A 13,119-nucleotide genomic window follows, 5' to 3' on the forward strand; every position below is an offset into this window, starting at 1 on the left:
ACCTTTTTGTATTTAGCGCCAATCCTATGTTTTCTATCACACTTAGTAGAAATCACTAATTGTGTTACATATTACTGCGTCGTGGAAATAGTAATATACCTATCCACTGTTCGAATGGGATCCTGTTAATTCATCTGAAACGTGAAACTTAGCAGTACAAGCCTGAAACTCGCGTGTGCTTTGTCCTCGATTATTTTTCATCCAGTCTGCGCGCAGTTTTATCAGAATCACTTGTGCTTTTGGCTAATCCTGCATCATTACACAGCATTAATGTAATACTGACAAATATCAGAATTCCCTGTTGCAATTAGTCATTATGATATACTGTACGCGTCTATCAGCTGATCATCATATGACGCAAAAATACATGAAATTTTATTCCTGAGACTCTGAAATATGTGACAAATTAAATCCATCACGGTACAAAAAATTCTTAAGAAAACATTTTTAGACTTGTTTTAATAGTGACTGGGACACATTTGGAAACATACTTGTATATTACATGTAGATGTTTGCTCTAACAATGAGTCACAAGATGTTCAGTCCACAAGGTGTCAGTGTCATATCTGCATCAAACTAATATGTTTTAGCTCTGGCCCTGCCCCTTCCACAGAGGTTTTGTTCTGGTTGGCAGAGAGGAGACGATACCTCAGACAGAAACAAGTGTAACCGTGATTTTTCCATGAATACAAGGGAATATGGGAAGAAGTGTTGATTTAGGCTACTTCCTTTACGGTAAACACCTCTGAGTGGATACAGTATTTATTATCTAAACGACAACGATGGAGGCAGGAGGACAAAGACGAGGAACGCAGTGTTGGTGGGTTGCTATCAGCTTTTCTCTGATGCTCAGCTGTGTGGAGCGGGTATCAGCTCAAATAAAATATTCAGTTCCAGAGGAAGTAAAGGTAGGAAGTGTTGTTGGGAATGTGGCAAAGGATCTGGGACTGGATATCAGTTCACTGGAGAAACGACGGTTTCGTATTGTTTCTGGAGCTGAAGATGCTCAGTTTGAAGTAAATCCGAACAATGGCGCGCTGTATGTTCACGGAAATATCGACCGAGAGGAGCTGTGCGAAAGAATACATCCATGTATCAAAAACCTAAAATTGGTAGCTGAGAACCCTATGGAAATACATCATGTGGGCGTGGAAATCATGGATGTAAATGATAATTCCCCCAGTTTTCAAGAATATGAAAAAATATTGGAAATGTCTGAATCCACTATAACAGGCAGACGGTTTCAATTGCCAACTGCGCATGATCCAGATGTTGTTACTAATACTGTGCGTATGTACAAATTAAACCATAACGATCATTTTAGTTTACAAATTCGAGAGAGAGGAGAGGACAAGGTACCATTTTTAGTTTTACAAAAGTCTCTGGATCGGGAAAAGGAAAGTGAACACAAACTGATACTAACAGCAATTGACGGCGGAAATCCACCGAGATCAGGGACTGTTAATGTCACAGTCATAGTCCTCGATTCGAATGATAACCACCCTACATTTAGTCAAGAAGTTTATTACGCTACAGTACGTGAGAATACAGATGCGGGTGTGTTTGTAATTAAGCTAAATGCGACTGACCTGGATGAGGGACTAAATGGACAAATTGAATACTTTTTTGGTGAAGAACTTAAGGGTAATTTATATGAGATTTTTAATATGGATAAGGACACTGGTGAGCTTCGAATCAATGGGGAAATTGACTTTGAGAAAACTGATATTTTTAAGTTGGACGTCCACGCCACGGACAAAGGACAACCTCCGATGAGTGCGGATTGCACAGTAATCATCAGTGTCTTGGACGTAAATGATAATAAACCTGAAATAGAGGTAACATCTTTGTCAAAGATTGTATCAGAAGACTCTAAACCTGGGACTGTGGTGGCTTTGATCAGTATTACAGACCAAGACGCGGGTTTAAACGGTAAAGTAATATGTACTCTTTCAGACAATATCCCATTTGATTTAAAACCGTCATTTCAAGACAACATGTACTCTTTAGTTATTAAACATAAATTAGACCGAGAATCAGTTTCCCATTACGACGTCACGATAACAGCTACAGACTGTGGCGTGCCTCCTCTGTCTACATCCAGAACTTTGAGTATTGATGTGTCAGACGTGAATGATAATGCGCCACAATTTGCACAGAATCCAGTTGAACTTTACCTGGTAGAAAATAACGAGCCTGGAAAGCCGATATTTTCAGTTTCTGCCTCAGATAAAGATTTGAATGAAAACGCGGCTTTAACTTATCGTATAATCAGAGAGGAAAGCAGTCAACAGAAAAACGCAGCATTTTTAAATATTAATTCAGAAAATGGACAAATCACTGCCCTTAAAAGTTTTGATTTTGAAACGCTGAAAACTTTCCAGTTCCAAGTTGTTGCCTCAGATTCTGGAACTCCGTCACTAAGCAACAATGTCACAGTCAACGTCTTCATCCTGGATCAGAACGACAACGCTCCAGTCATCCTGTACCCACTCAGCTCCAATGGTTCTGCTCAAGGTGTGGAGGAGATTCCCCGAAACGTCAACGCAGGACACTTGGTGACTAAAGTCAGAGCCTATGACGCTGATATAGGATATAACGGCTGGTTGCTCTTTTCACTGCAGGAAGTAACTGACCACAGTCTCTTTGCTTTGGACCGCTACACAGGACAGATCAGAACACTTCGCTCATTCACAGAGACAGACGAGGCTGAGCAAAACTTGCTCATACTAGTCAAAGACAACGGCAACGTTTCTCTCTCAGCAACAGCTACTGTGATTGTCAAGCTTGTGGAGCCCAAAGAGGCTTTTGCAGCTTCTGATGTTAAAAGTGCAGCAAAAGATGATGAGGACAGTAATGTCATATTTTATCTGATGATAACTTTGGGCGCAGTTTCTGTGCTTTTTCTCGTCAGCATCATCGTGCTGATTGCAATGCAGTGCTCCAAATCCACAGACTATACTTCTAAATATTTGCCAGAGACTAATTATGATGGGACACTGTGTCACAGCATCCAGTACAGATCAGGAGAGAAGCGGTACATGCTAGTTGGACCCAGAATGAGTATAGGATCTACTATAGTACCTGGAAGTCACGCAAATACTCTCGTACTCCCTGACAGGAGGCGTCCTTCTCAAGAGGTAAGAACATATCTTGATTTAAATTGAAGGTCTTTTTGCTTGCAAAGATTATAAAGATGAAAATTCTTTCTACCAGAATCATTTTTCCTTTTAAACATATAATATGATTAGTGTTTAGAACATGGAAGAAATGTGCTCAAGGTTTTTGATTTGTATTTTTGTTTTTTGTAACTGAATTATAAAGTTTTTTAGTTGCTACCTCTAAAAGTTGTCTCGCGAGGTTATCATAACTAGTGGCACAAATTTTTGGAACATAAATTGTTAATAAGGCGGAAATTGCTTCATAAAAAACCCACAATAAATAAGAAAGATGACCAATATATCGGGAAACTATGGGGGAAACAGCGGTATTCTCAAGCGCTGTCCGTGGTTCTGATAAGAGATCACGTTTAGTCAGCTAGTGGTGGTGTTCAAGTTCAAATCTGATGGTTTCACATTTATTCATTTGCACTGTGAAAGTGATTAACACAGCCCTTACATTTACTTGAGTCATTCTATCTTTTATTTTCATCCAGTCTGAGTGTAATTTTTTCTAAGTCACATTTTTGTTAAGGAAACAGAGTGCGCATTTGGCAACTACTGCGTTACTAAACAATAATGCCACAATAACAAATAGAGTTCTCTGTTGCAGTTAGCCCTGCATGATATATTAGTCTGTTTACTAAATGTCACAAAAATACTAAGATGATCGTGGCTCAAGAGTTGGGAGTTTGCCTTGTAATCGGAAGGTTGCCGGTTCGAGCCCCGGCTTGGACAGTCTCGGTCGTTGTGTCTTTGGGCAAGACACTTTACTCGTTGCCTACTGGTGGTGGTCAGAGGGTCCGGTGGCGCCAGTGTCCGGCAGCCTCGCCTCTGTCAGTGCGCCCCAGGGCGGATGTGGCTACAATGTAGCTTGCCATCACCAGTGCGTGAATGTGTGTGTGAATGGGTGGATGACAGGTTGTGTAAAGCGCTTTGGGGCCCTTAGGGACTAGTAAAGCGCTATACAAATACAGGCCATTTACCATTTACCATAAACAAAAAGGGCTTCAGAAACTGCAAAAGTACTCCATCATTTGAACATATTGCTGTACAAATAACAAAGAAACAGCAAACAAAAAAAATGTTCAGTAAGAAAGACTGTTAATTTTTAGTGAGCAGACTACATGTTGGAAACATATTTGTGTAACACATGTAGCTGATTGCTTCAACAATGAGTAACAAGATGTTCAGTCCACAAGGTGTCAGTGTCATATCTGCATCAAACTAATATGTTACAATAGTGGCCCTGCCCCTTCCATAGAGGTTTTGTTCTGGTTGCCAGAGAGGAGACGGTATCGTCCAGAGAAACAAGGGTAGCCGTGATTTTTCCATGAATACAAGGGAAAATGGGAAGCATTACAGACGGGATATTTTGTGATTTATTCTAGCTTCTTAACGATAAATACCTGTGGGTAGATACAGTATTTGTTATCTAACACGATGGAGGCAGGAGGACAAAGACGAGGAACGCAGTGCTGGTGGCTTGCTATCAGCTTTTCTCTGATGCTCAGCTGTGTGGAGCGGGTATCAGCTCAGATAAAATATTCGATTCAAGAGGAAGTAAAGGTAGGAAGTGTTGTTGGGAATGTGGCAAAGGATCTGGGACTGGATATCAGTTCACTGGAGGAACGACGGTTTCGTATTGTTTCTGGAGCTGAAGATGCTCAGTTTGAAGTAAATTCGAACAATGGCGTTCTGTATGTTCACGGAAATATCGACCGAGAGGAGCTGTGCGAAAGAATACATCCATGTATTAAAAACCTAAAACTGGTAGCTGAGAACCCCATGGAAATACATTATGTAGGAGTGGAAATCATAGATGTAAATGATAATTCGCCCAGCTTCACTGATGAAGAAAAAATAGTAGAAATTCCTGAATCCACTCTTCAAGGAAAACGTTTCCAGTTGCCAGCCGCACGGGACCCAGATGTTGTTACTAATACTGTACGTATGTACAAATTAAACCATAACGATCATTTTAGTTTACAAATTAGAGAGATGGGAGAGGACAAGATACCATTTTTAGTTTTACAGAAGTCTCTGGATCGGGAAAAGGAGAATGCACACAAACTGATACTGACAGCAGTTGATGGCGGAAATCCACCGAGAACGGGGACTCTTAATGTCACAGTCATAGTCCTCGATTCAAATGATAATCACCCTACATTTAACCAAGAATTATATTCAGTTACAATACCGGAAAATGTTGATAGGGATACTAGTGTAACTACGGTAAATGCAACTGATCTGGACGAGGGTGTAAACGGAAAGATTGAATACTTTTTTGGTGGCGAACTTAACACTAAATTGTATGATACATTTAGCCTAGATAAGGACACTGGTGAAATTCGAGTGAAAGGCGGAATTGACTTTGAGAATATGGAGGTATACAAGTTGGACGTCCACGCCACTGACAAAGGACAACCTCCGATGAGCACTAACTGCAGGGTGATTATCAATGTATTGGACGTAAATGATAATAAACCTGAGATAGAGGTGACATCTTTGTCAAAGATTGTATCAGAAGACTCTAAACCTGGGACTGTGGTGGCTTTGATCAGTATTACAGACCAAGACGCGGGTTTAAACGGTAAAGTAATATGTAGTCTTTCAGACAATGTGCCATTCGATTTAAAACCGTCATTTCAAGATAACATGTACTCTTTAGTTATTAAACATAAATTAGACCGAGAATCAGTTTCCCATTACGACGTCACAATAACAGCAACCGACTGTGGCGTGCCTCCTCTGTCCACATCCAGAACTTTGAGTATTGATGTGTCAGACGTGAATGATCATGCGCCGCAATTTGCACAGAATCCAGTTGAACTTTACCTGGTAGAAAATAACGAGCCTGGGAAGCCAATATTTTCAGTTTCTGCCTCAGATAAAGATTTGAATGAAAACGCGGCTTTAACTTATCGTATAATCAGAGAGGAAAGCAGTCAACAGAAAAACGCAGTATTTTTAAATATTAATTCGGATAATGGACAAATCACTGCGCTGAAAAGTTTTGACTTTGAAACACTGAAAACTTTCCAGTTCCAAGTTGTTGCCTCAGATTCTGGAACTCCGTCACTAAGCAACAATGTCACAGTCAACGTCTTCATCCTGGATCAGAACGACAATGCTCCAGTCATCCTGTATCCACTCAGCTCCAATGGTTCTGCTCAAGGTGTGCAGGATATTCCCCGAAACGTCAACGCAGGACACTTGGTGACTAAAGTCAGAGCCTATGACGCTGATATAGGATATAACGGCTGGTTGCTCTTTTCACTCCAGGAAGTTACTGACCACAGTCTCTTTGCTTTGGACCGCTATACAGGACAGATCAGAACACTTCGCTCATTCACAGAGACAGACGAGGCTGAGCACAAACTGCTCATACTGGTCAAAGACAACGGCAACGTTTCTCTCTCAGCAACAGCTACTGTGATTGTCAAACTTGTGGAGCCCAAAGAGGCTTTTGCAGCTTCTGATGTTAAAAGTACAGCAAAAGATGATGAGGATAGTAATGTCATATTTTACCTCATGATAACTTTGGGCGCAGTTTCTGTGCTTTTTCTCGTCAGCATCATCGTTCTGATTGCAATGCAGTGCTCCAAATCCACAGACTATACTTCTAAATATCTGCCAGAGACCAATTATGATGGGACACTGTGTCACAGCATCCAGTACAGATCAGGAGAGAAGCGGTACATGCTAGTTGGACCCAGAATGAGTATAGGATCTACTATAGTACCTGGAAGTCACGCAAATACTCTTGTGCTTCCTGATAGGAGACGTCCTTCTGAAGAGGTAAGAGCTTTAAAGTGTGATGTCACATGTTTTTGTGCATTCTTTTCCATCAATTTGACTTTTTATATCATCTAAATTTTCTTTTCTTTTTTGAAATCACAATTCTAAAGTATCATAGCTAAAGACTACAGTGCTAACACTAAAGTTAGTTTCATTGACATTTTGGTTATGATAAATGGTGATTCATAATGCTTCTACTGAATCAAATATGGGTCTAGGTAATGCGGTCGATTCTCATGAAAAACCGGTGGAATTGCACGTTACCAGACATGTTGCATGCTACTTTGCTGAACGGCACTTTTCTTAAATCAAATATATGCTGCTGAACAGTGTTGGTCCGGGCTGATCTTCTTTCTTCAGAAGCGGGTTAAATAACATCTTCTGAGATAATCAACATATGGAACAAAATTTTAACCCCCTGATAACGTATTTAATTGTTGGAATAACGGTTTCTTTTTAAACACTGTAATTTATGACTATATACTTCTCCAGTAACCTCTGGGTGTCAGTATTACATTGACAAACTGGAGACCACTTTACCCATCCTCTCACAAAGCTTTTGTTTGCCACTGCTATAAGCAGAGAAGACGCTTGACTCGAGCTCGCAACCATTCCAAATCGCGCTTTATACATTATATAACAACAGGCAATGAGCTAGGTAGTCCAAACATTGTTTTTAAATCTTTTGTTTGATTACAATGGAGAACGAAAAACGAAGTCGTGGAAGGAATGGGGTCTGGTTTATTCTCCATGTAGCTTTGCTGCTGTTTTTCGGGAAAGAGGCTTCGGCAGAAATAAGATACTCTGTTGCAGAAGAGGTGAAAGATGGAACTGTTGTCGGAAATGTTGCAAAGGATCTCGGTCTTGATATCAGCTCTTTGACCAGCCGGCGGTTCCGTGTTGTGTCTGAATCCAAGGATGCGTTTTTTGATGTAAACCAGGACAACGGGGATCTATATTTGTTTAAGAAAATCGACAGAGAGGAGCTTTGCATGGGCAGTGGGGCATGCATAATGGAGCTAAAAATTATAGCAGAAAACCCTTTGGAAATACACTACGTAGTTGTAGAAATTATTGATATTAACGATCACTCCCCTGTTTTCCCCGAAAAAGAACAGAGGTTTGAAATTTTTGAACAAACCATGGCAGGAAGACGATTTCAGCTGCACACTGCTCGGGACCCCGATTCTGGAATTAACGCAATTCGTACATATACTTTAACCTCAAACGAAAATTTTGAAGTAACAATCCGACAGAGCGATGAGGATATAATACCATTTTTGGTGCTGAAGAAATCGTTGGACAGAGAAAAAATCAACAAATACACGTTAACTGTCACTGCAGTTGATGGAGGACAACCTCCGCGATCAGGCACCATAAATGTTACTATAATCGTTCTTGACACAAATGACAACCGTCCAACATTTAGTCAAGAGAGCTACCAAATAGAAATAGATGAAAATGTTCAAGTAGGGACTTCAATATTTAGAATGAATGCGACAGACCCAGATGAAGGTTCCAGTAGTGAAATTGTATACAGCCTTGGAAAAACACTCAAGAAAAAAGTCTATGATATATTTGAACTGGATAAAATAAGTGGGGAAATAAGAATAAAGGGAATAGTGGACTATGAAGAAAACGACGTTTATAAACTGGATATCGAGGCATCAGATAAAGGAACACCTCCATTAACTGGTGAGTGCACATTAATTATAAAGATAAAAGACATCAATGATAATCCGCCAGAAATTGAAATCACATCGCTTTCAAATACAGTGTCTGAGGATTCAAAGCCCGGCACAATGATTTCACTCATCAGTGTGCGAGATAAAGATTCTGGTGTGAATGGGAAAATTATTCTCAGCCTAACCTCAGACTTACCGTTTGAATTAAAACCATCATATAAAGAGAACGTTTATTCCGTTGTCACTAAAGTTCTTTTGGACCGAGAGGAGGTATCTCAATATGAATTGACAATAAAAGCGACCGACTGTGGAGAGCCCCCTTTATCTACTTTTAAAACTTTGAACATCCAGGTAGCAGATGTAAATGACAACAGACCACATTTTCCCATAAATCCACTACACTTTTACCTGTCCGAAAATAACGTTGCTGGGAAATCAATATTCTCCGTAAGCGCAGTGGACAAAGACTTAAGTGACAATGCAGCAATTTCATATCGAATTGTGAAAGAGGGGAGCCAAAATGACATTATGTCATTACTAAGTATAAACAGTGATAACGGACACATTTCCACGCTGAAAAGTTTTGATTTTGAAACGCTGAAAACTTTCCAGTTCCAAGTTGTTGCCTCAGATTCTGGAACTCCGTCACTAAGCAACAACGTCACAGTCAACGTCTTCATCCTGGATCAGAACGACAACGCTCCAGTCATCCTGTATCCACTCAGCTCCAACGGTTCTGCTCAAGGTGTGGAGGAGATTCCCCGAAACGTCAACGCAGGACACTTGGTGACTAAAGTCAGAGCCTATGACGCTGATATAGGATATAACGGCTGGTTGCTCTTTTCACTCCAGGAAGTGACTGACCACAGTCTCTTTGCTTTGGACCGCTATACAGGACAGATCAGAACACTTCGCTCATTCACAGAGACAGACGAGGCTGAGCATAAACTGCTCATACTGGTCAAAGACAACGGCAACGTTTCTCTCTCAGCAACAGCTACTGTGATTGTCAAACTTGTGGAGCCCAAAGAGGCTTTTGCAGCTTCTGATGTTAAAAGTACAGCAAAAGATGATGAGGACAGTAATGTCATATTTTATCTGATGATAACTTTGGGCGCAGTTTCTGTGCTTTTTCTCGTCAGCATCATTGTGCTGATTGCAATGCAGTGCTCCAAACCCACAGACTATACTTCTAAATATTTACAAGAAGCAAATTATGATGGGACATTGTGTCACAGCATCCAGTACAGATCTGGAGACAGGAAGTACATGTTAGTTGGACCCAGAATGAGTATAGGATCTACTATAGTACCAGGAAGCCATACAAATACTCTGGTGATGCCAGACAGAAGACGGCCATCTGAAGAGGTAGGATAAATTCACGATGATTATTTTAATGCAATTGCCTAATTTCGCCTCACCTATTGGATAATCCTTACGACTCCCTGTCGTTTTTTAAGATAATGGAAGTGCTGGCACGTGGTATTGGTGAGGCATCTTAGTAGTTTTGAGTGATGTCCTTCTATTTGTATTGTAAAGGTGTTAGCAATGTTACCACTAAACATATTTTGTATTCCTGCCCACGATACCGACGTGGTTATTGGTCATCGAAGAGAGAATCGAGCACGCTGTTGTTATTGATGTGATTTTAAGACTTTTCCACTGTCCATGGTGCTGAAAAGCTCTTATTAAGGTATTTAACTATGCTCGGTTATCACAGGACACTGAAGCTCTTTAACTACTACATTACAGAGTTAGTGCTTGTGATGATGCCCTAGGATATTTTTCCCTTGTCACACGGATAGCCATTTGAATAAAACTTTTAATATATTAAATTACAAAAGTTTCTATTTAGTCGAATCTGTTTTTCCCCATTTCCTACTAAATGTAAGCGCTGAATGATCCTGTGGGTGTCAGTGTTACTATAAGGAAGTGCGAAATTCCACTCAGCCCCTTGTAATGTGTGCGTTGTCACCTCGGCCACAAAGAATATCAACGTTTGGGGTTTCGCCTGTGTATTTTTCTTTTCACGAAAACGGATGTCTGGAGTAAAATCTCAGGAAAACTGGATGATTACTAAGTGGAAAAATACGCGTGGATTTTATTACATATGATTTTTCCAAAGGACAAAGAGGCAGAATGATAACTTGGCCGTATCCTCTGGTTTTCGCCGCGCTCTTCTGTTGTGTGCAGGTGATTTTAGCTCAGATTAAATATTTGACTCCAGAGGATGTTAAAGTGGGAGCTATTATTGGAAATGTTGCGAAGGATCTGGGGCTCGATGTCGGTACATTGATAAGCAGGCGTTTTCGTATTGTGTCTGGAGCCCAGGGTACGCTGTTTGAGGTAAACCCGAACAATGGGGCGTTGTATGTTCACGAAAATGTGGACAGGGAACAACTGTGCGATAGAAATGTTGCCTGTTTATTAGATCTAAAAATTGTTGTTGAAAACCCCCTTGAAGTCCACTATGTTACTGTTGAAATAATAGATACTAACGACAATAGACCCAGTTTTACTGAGAAAGAAAAGGTAATAGAAATAGCAGAGACCACACTGCCAGGAGCACGATTTCAGTTACCAGGCGCTCGTGACCGAGATGTTGGAGTAAATGCGGTGCAGATTTATAAACTCAGTCAAAACGATCATTTTCATCTTGAAATTCGAGACAGAGGGGAAGATAAAATCCCTTTCCTCGTACTGCAGAGAAACTTGGACAGAGAGCGGAAAACAAACCATAGCTTGATTTTAACCGCTATGGATGGGGGGACGCCGCCAAAATCCGCAAATCTGAGCCTTACTATAAAGGTTCTTGATAACAACGATAACAGACCAGTATTTTCTCAAGAGGTTTATTCCGTTACATTGCAAGAAAATGCCCCATTAGACAAGACTATAATCAAAGTCCAAGCAACAGATCTAGACGAGGGTATTAACGGGGACGTCGAGTATACTTTTGGGGGTGATATTACTTCCAGTGTGTTGCGACTATTTACTTTAGACAGACTCACGGGAGAAATTCGAGTTATCGGAGAAATTGATTATGAGACAGCCAGTGTTTACAATTTAGATGTCCAAGCCTCAGACAAAGGTCAGCCGCCGATGACGACTGACTGTAGAATTATAATAAAGATTCAAGATGTCAATGACAATAAACCAGAAATAGAAGTGACTTCAATATCCAGCATAGTCCCAGAGGACTCAAAACAGGGTACCGTGGTCGCTCTCATTACTGTTACAGATGCTGATTCTGGTTTAAATAGCAAAGTCATATGTCATCTAACAGAAAATGTACCATTTGAATTAAAACCGTCATTTAAAGAAAACATGTACTCGTTAGTAACAAAAGAATCACTAGATAGGGAAACTGTGTCACATTATGACATTTCAATAACAGCTACAGACTGTGGTGAGCCGCCTCTTTCCACCTTTAAAAAGTTCAACATTCAGGTGTCAGATGTGAACGATAATATTCCGGAGTTCTCACATAATCCACTAGAATTATACTTGACGGAAAATAACGCGGCTGGCGCGTCAATATTCTCTGTCAGTGCATTTGATAAAGACTGCAATGAAAATGCAGCAATATCCTATCAAATACTCAGGGGGGGAGCTGGCCGCAATGTTATAGCATCCTTTGTGAATATACATCCCGAAAGCGGACAAATTACTGCGCTGAACAGTTTTGATTTTGAAACGCTGAAAACTTTCCAGTTCCAAGTTGTTGCCTCAGATTCTGGAACTCCGTCACTAAGCAACAACGTCACAGTCAACGTCTTCATCCTGGATCAGAACGACAACGCTCCAGTCATCCTGTATCCACTCAGCTCCAACGGCTCTGCTCAAGGTGTGGAGGAGATTCCCCGAAACGTCAACGCAGGACACTTGGTGACTAAAGTCAGAGCCTATGACGCTGATATAGGATATAACGGCTGGTTGCTCTTTTCACTCCAGGAAGTTACTGACCACAGTCTCTTTGCTTTGGACCGCTATACAGGACAGATCAGAACACTTCGCTCATTCACAGAGACAGACGAGGCTGAGCATAAACTGCTCATACTGGTCAAAGACAACGGCAACGTTTCTCTCTCAGCAACAGCTACTGTGATTGTCAAACTTGTGGAGCCCAAAGAGGCTTTTGCAGCTTCTGATGTTAAAAGTGCAGCAAAAGATGTTGAGGACAGTAATGTCATATTTTACCTCATGATATCTTTGGGAGCAGTTTCTGTACTTTTTCTCATCAGCATCATCGTGCTGATTGCGATGCAGTGCTCCAAATCCACAGACTATACTTCTAAATATCTGCCAGAGACTAATTATGATGGGACACTGTGTCACAGCATCCAGTACAGATCAGGGGAGAAGCGGTACATGCTAGTTGGACCCAGAATGAGTATAGGATCTACTATAGTACCAGGAAGCCATGCAAATACTCTCGTGCTTCCTGATAGGAGACGTCCTTCTGAAGAGGTAAG

At 40.8% G+C, this 13,119-nt stretch overlaps 1 protein-coding gene across 9 annotated transcripts in view; it reads left to right on the forward strand.

Moving 5' to 3' along the window:
- LOC113037086 (protocadherin alpha-C2-like) overlaps nucleotides 1-13,119 on the forward strand; it is a 208,368-nt gene that overhangs the window by 16,353 nt on the left and 178,896 nt on the right. Inside the window, exon 1 of one of the 9 annotated variants that reach the window (XM_026193960.2) lies at nucleotides 668-3,140. The exons of 5 other annotated variants lie outside the window; for them this stretch is intronic. In XM_026193960.2, coding sequence (XP_026049745.2) covers nucleotides 783-3,140 — 2,358 coding nt within the window. In that variant the 5' untranslated portion in view covers nucleotides 668-782. Of the gene's footprint in view, nucleotides 1-667; nucleotides 3,141-4,446; nucleotides 6,960-7,577; nucleotides 10,013-10,768; nucleotides 13,115-13,119 lie in introns of those variants that run through there. 3 more of the 9 variants (XM_080288661.1, XM_026193978.2, XM_080288687.1) reach the window with 3 other exon arrangements.

The sequence above is a fragment of the Astatotilapia calliptera genome, chromosome 2, assembly GCF_964374335.1.
Source record: "Astatotilapia calliptera chromosome 2, fAstCal68.1, whole genome shotgun sequence".
NCBI lineage: Eukaryota > Metazoa > Chordata > Actinopteri > Cichliformes > Cichlidae > Astatotilapia > Astatotilapia calliptera.